The 5,245-nt window shown below is 47.6% G+C and overlaps 1 protein-coding gene across 1 annotated transcript in view; it reads right to left on the minus strand.

The window, feature by feature from the left end:
- Nucleotides 1-5,245, minus strand: part of ACAP1 (ArfGAP with coiled-coil, ankyrin repeat and PH domains 1) — a gene marked incomplete in the record, with an annotated part of 42,447 nt that continues 37,202 nt past the window's right edge. The window contains 3 exon segments of the mRNA XM_060281917.1: nucleotides 1-867; nucleotides 3,160-3,209; nucleotides 3,834-3,944. Coding sequence (XP_060137900.1) covers nucleotides 761-867; nucleotides 3,160-3,209; nucleotides 3,834-3,944 — 268 coding nt within the window.

The raw sequence follows: 5,245 nt of genomic DNA on the forward strand, positions 1-5,245 counted from the left end.
TTGCCTTTGGCTTGGTCATTTGGGGTGGTTTGGCCAGAGATGCGAGTTTATTTAAAATGTCCATAATGCAATTTAAATTAAATTAAAAGAAAAAGAAAGTCCCATGCATGCTTAGCCAATTATGAATGAAATTAACACGGGCAAACATTGAGGCAGATTTGTTCTATCTGCAGAATTAGATTTCAACCTCAGAAAGAAAAAGAATTTCAACACACACATAGGCAAAACACACCCGTTCCCAAATTCCAGGGAGCTGTTGTTTAATCTGTGCCTCCTTCCTCTACACAGCCTTTCCTCGACCCCAAATCCCTTCCCTCCTTCAAGGAGCATCTCCCTCTTCAAGGCCCAGGGAAGAAAATAAAACTACTGTAATCTGGTTTTGAAGAGGTGGGAGGAGAAATAATCCGTAATCTTATCTCTGTGTCCACATCAAGGGCCAAGCAACATGCCACAGCTTTTTACGTCCTCGTCCACCAGCAATAAATAAAAACAGGAGATGTGGAGGGCAGAGTCATCTGGGGAGCTCGGTTCTCCGTTTCCCGCAATCTTCCACGGAAACCCTTTCCTTCTGCCCGACTCCACAAAGTCACCAAAAACCTTGGGGCTGAAAGGAGAGACAGGCTTCTACTGGACGGTCCTTCGTTTCTGACTCAGGGGTCACACCAGGAATTTGCAGGTGGCTTAAGCCCCCATGCTCCTGCCTCCTCCCTCCTCCTCTCGGCGGTTGGGGGGCCAACGGCGCCCCCCCCCCCCGCCAGCTTCACATCGTCGTCAGCTTCAGATCGTAGCTCCGCCGGGTCAGCTTCTCTGGGTCGTTGGACGCCATGAGCGAGAAGTCCTGGAAGATGTCGAGGTACGTTTCGTCTCCTGGAAGAGCGGGAAGAATCAGGGAATAATAATAATAATAATAATAATAATAATAATTTATTACTTATACCCAGCCAATCTGGCTGGGTTTCTCCAGCCACTCTGGGCGGCTCCCAACAGAATATTAAAAACACAACAAAAGGTCAAACATTCAAACCTTCCCTAAACAGGCCTGCCTTCAGATGTCTTCTAAAAGTCAGATAGTTGTTTATTTCCTTGACATCTGACAGGAGGGCATTCCACAGGGTGGGCGCCACCACCAAGAAGGCCCTCTGCTGGTTCCCTGCAACCTAAACATTCCCTGCAACCTAAACATTAGGAAGAACTTCCTGACAGTAAGAGCTGTTCGACAGTGGAATTTGCTGCCTAGGAGTGTGGTGGAGTCTCCTTCTTTGGAGGTCTTTAAGCAGAGGCTTGACAGGCATATGTCAAGAATGCTTTGATGGTGTTTCCTGCTCAGCAGGGGGTTGGACTGGATGGCCCTTGTGGTCTCTTCCAACTCTACGATTCTATGATTAACCTCACTTCTCACAGGGAGGGATCAGCCAGAAGGCCCTCAGAGCTGGACCTCAGTGTCCGGGCTGAACGATGGAGGTGGAGACGCTCCTTCAGGTATACTGGGCCGAGGTTGTTTAGGGCTTTAAAGGTCAGCACCAACATTTTGATTTGTGCTCAGTAACGTCCTGGGAGCCAATGTAGGTCTTTCGGGACCGGTGTTATATGGTCTCGGCACCCGCTCCCAGTCACCAGTCTAGCTGCCGCATTCTGGATTAGTTCTAGTTTCCGAGTCACCTTTAAAGGTAGCCCCACATAGAGCGCATTGCAGTAGTCCAAGCGAGAGATAACCAGAGCACGCACCACTCTGGCCAGACAGTTTGCGGGCAGGGAGGGTCTCATCCTGCGTACCAGATGGAGCTGGTAGATAGCTGCCCTGGACACAGAATTGACCTGCACCTCCATGGACAGCGGTGAGTCCAAAATGACTCCCAGGCTGCACCCCTGGTCCTTCAGGGGCACAGTTACCCCATTCAGGGAGGGATACCCCAAGGCTCATCTAGTCCAACCCCCTCCAATGCAGGAACTGCAGCTAGGAATCTGCAAGGGCCCCAGGCAGGGAGCATTGGAAATCTGTTTGCATCCTGGAAGGAAGACCCCCAGATCGCCACCTCAGCCTGCCCTGAACCACACCAGCCACTCTCTGGCATTGAAGCAGGATTTTGCACCCACACCCCCAGCATCTACTGATCATGATGGTTGGAAGGTCTGCCAAGGAACTAATGGATACCAAAATGAAGGTGAATGGTAGCAGATTCAGGACAGGTAAAAGAAAGCGCTTCTTCACGCAGCGCTTAGTTAAACTGTGGAACTCCCTCCCACAGAATGCGGCGAATTTGCTGGACAAAATGTCCAGAGCTGGGTCTCCTCAATCTTTTCACAAGAGACAGTATTAACTTACAGCTTAAACCTTCAATTACTGTAAGTTCCCTCCTACTTAGCAGCCAGAGTTCTCTGACCAATCAGTACAGCAAAATCTGGCCAAACTGTACTTGTCGAAAATAGAATAACAAAAGAAAATTGGCTCAGGTCTTGAAGGACAAAGGCTCCTTGGCACAGGGTTGGCTAAAAAAAAAATAAAAACAGGGGGACTCCCCTCACATTATAAAACTTTTTGGTTAACTTGAGCTGTTTATTGCCTTCTATAAAAAAAATAGCAGCCTGGGATAAAAACTTATTATCATATAGAATCGTCAAGTTGAAGGGACCCCGAGGGTCATCTAGTCTGACCCCCTGGAAATGCAGGAATATTTTTGCCCTACGTGGGCCTCGAACCCACGACCCTGAGATTCAGAGCCTCGTGCTCAGCTGAGCGAGCTATCTCAGTTATTTGGTTGTTTATTTTGCACCTATTACCTAAACACCGGTTTCTGGGTTAGGGTGGGGTGTTTTGCTACTTATCTGTAACATTAATTAATTTTTAGCAGTTGTTATGTCCAGGTGTGTAAACAGCAAACACCCATCGCTTGTTTGTCCACCTATTAGCCATCATTGCCAGGACGTTCCCATTTTACAGATGGAACAAATGAGGACTAAGAGAGTATGGGAAAACTTATTCTGGAAGATTTTCGAGGAGATAAGAGCAAATTCTGATGTTCTGATGTGGAATTGTGCTCCCCACACACACAGGTAAGGGGAAGTGGTGGGGCTGAAGACAACCCCCCTCCATCTTTCCATCTTCACATTACAGGCCTCCATAGCCTCTTACATCCAGCCCCCAAATGTGGCGAGACTTACCTGATTGGCCGAGGGCAAGCTCAGATTCACGCATCTTGGCCAATCGCAATCTTTGAAAGAGCGAAGGGGCAGGGAGAGAAAAAGAGTCACGTGACACAACAGAAAAAAATGGATTTCAGCCCTTTCTCCCCTCCCCCCCCATTTTACTCCAATCATTCTACCAGCCGCAAACCCAATTGCTCCATTTATTTCATTGATGATATATTTCGTAAAATTTATACATACCGCTTGATTGTAAAAAAAACAACAACCTCAAAGTAGTTTACAAAAAGAATAAAATTACCAGTAAAAGCAATTTAAGAACAGCTATTAAAAACGTTGACAGAACAATCGAAAAAGAAGCTGAAACCAGATATTGGCTGGATCTACACAGCTTTAAAAAACACTGTGGAAAAAAACGTTGTAAAAATTCACAATGGAAATGATAATCGACTTCCAATTTCAGCTCGACAGCGCCATCTGCTGCCACAGTGTTATAACACATTTATAGACCAAAAGGCCTGAGGAGAGGTCAAGATTCAAGATGGCCGACGTCCTGCCAACTTCCTCCCAGAATCCCTCTCTTCCCCCTCAACCTCTGAAGAGCTTCAGAATTCACACCCAAGAGCTCATGGGGGGGGGATTATTTGGCACCCAAGGGAGACGGTGGCAGGCGGGGGGGGGATCTCCCTTACAAGGTGACGATATCTGCGTTGGCTGAATCTATGGCGATGCTGAGGGGATCCTTCCCTTCCCCATCGACGGCGTTCATGTTGGCCCCGCGCTTGAGGAAGAGGCAGGCCAGCCTAGGAACAGGGAAAACACATATTCCATGTTTGCACATGACAAGGATCTCTAACAGCCTCATACATAAATAGATAATTATGTGCTATCAGCAAAATCCTCTTACAATGTAAAGTTTATTCGTTCCCAGTGCCTGGAATGAATTAATTCACACCAAGCAGTTCACTGAACCAACAATACAGTGGTGCCTCGCTAGACGAATTTAAGTCGTTCCACGGGTCTTTTCTTATAATGAAAAATCCGTCTAGCGAATCCCATAGGAACGCATTATTGAATTTCAATGCATTCCTATAGGAAACCGTGATTCGCTAGACGAATTGGTCTAGCGAGGCAACCTCTACTAGAAAAAACCTTTCATTAAGTGGAAATTTCGTTAAGCAGGGCATTCGTTAAGCGAGGCACCACTGTAGCTCAGTCGATAGAGCACAAGGGTTGTGGATTCGAGTCCCACTTTGGGTGAAAGACTGGAGGCTGGACTACATCAGGGGTGCCCAAACGTTTTTCAAAGAGGGCCAGAGTTGATGAACTGAACATGCGTGCGGGCTGACCAAAGTTGTTGAGCATTTTTTAGGATTGAAGTAAGCTTTTTAATGGATTTTACCCCAGGACATATACTGCCCCGGGGCCTGGATTAAATTGACCGGCGGGACAGAGCCCCCGAGGCAGACTTTGTACATGCCTGGACTACATAATCGTTGGGGTCCCTCCCAATATTCTAGGATTCTATGAATTCCAAAATAAAAAGTCTCTGAATTACACCTGAAAGTAATTCCTATAATTTCCCTGGTGAACGGAACATGGATTAAGTTCTTTGCGCAGTGGAACAATTGGGCGACTTTAAAACCAATGCCATTGTAAGAATGCAAGAACGGCCTTCCTGGATCAGGCCAGTGGGCCCACCTAGTCCAGCAACTTCTCATCACGCTAGTCCACCACATCCCTGTGGGAAACCGGCACGCAGGATCCAAGCACTCAAAGTGCTCTCTCCCCTCCTGTGGTTCTCAACGATTGGGTTCTTCCACACCTGCCTGCCTGCCATTCTGTTGCCATGGTGGGAGTCATAGCTGCCAAGTACCCCGTTTTCCCCAGGAAACCCCCGTTTTTACTTACCTTATCCCGGTGGTCCCCCGTATCACTTCGTCTCCCGTTTTTCTCTGTTATTTTCCCCTGCCGGCGGCCATTTTTTTTCTTTCTAATTTGCCCTTCTATGGGCACCAAAAATGGCCGCCGCAGGCTTCAAAAGTCGCATCTACGCATGTCCGGAAGTGCATAGACGCTACTTCCGGTGTCGGCAGCGGCCATT

This window comes from Zootoca vivipara, chromosome 13, assembly GCF_963506605.1.
Source record: "Zootoca vivipara chromosome 13, rZooViv1.1, whole genome shotgun sequence".
Classification (NCBI taxonomy): Eukaryota; Metazoa; Chordata; class Lepidosauria; order Squamata; family Lacertidae; genus Zootoca; species Zootoca vivipara.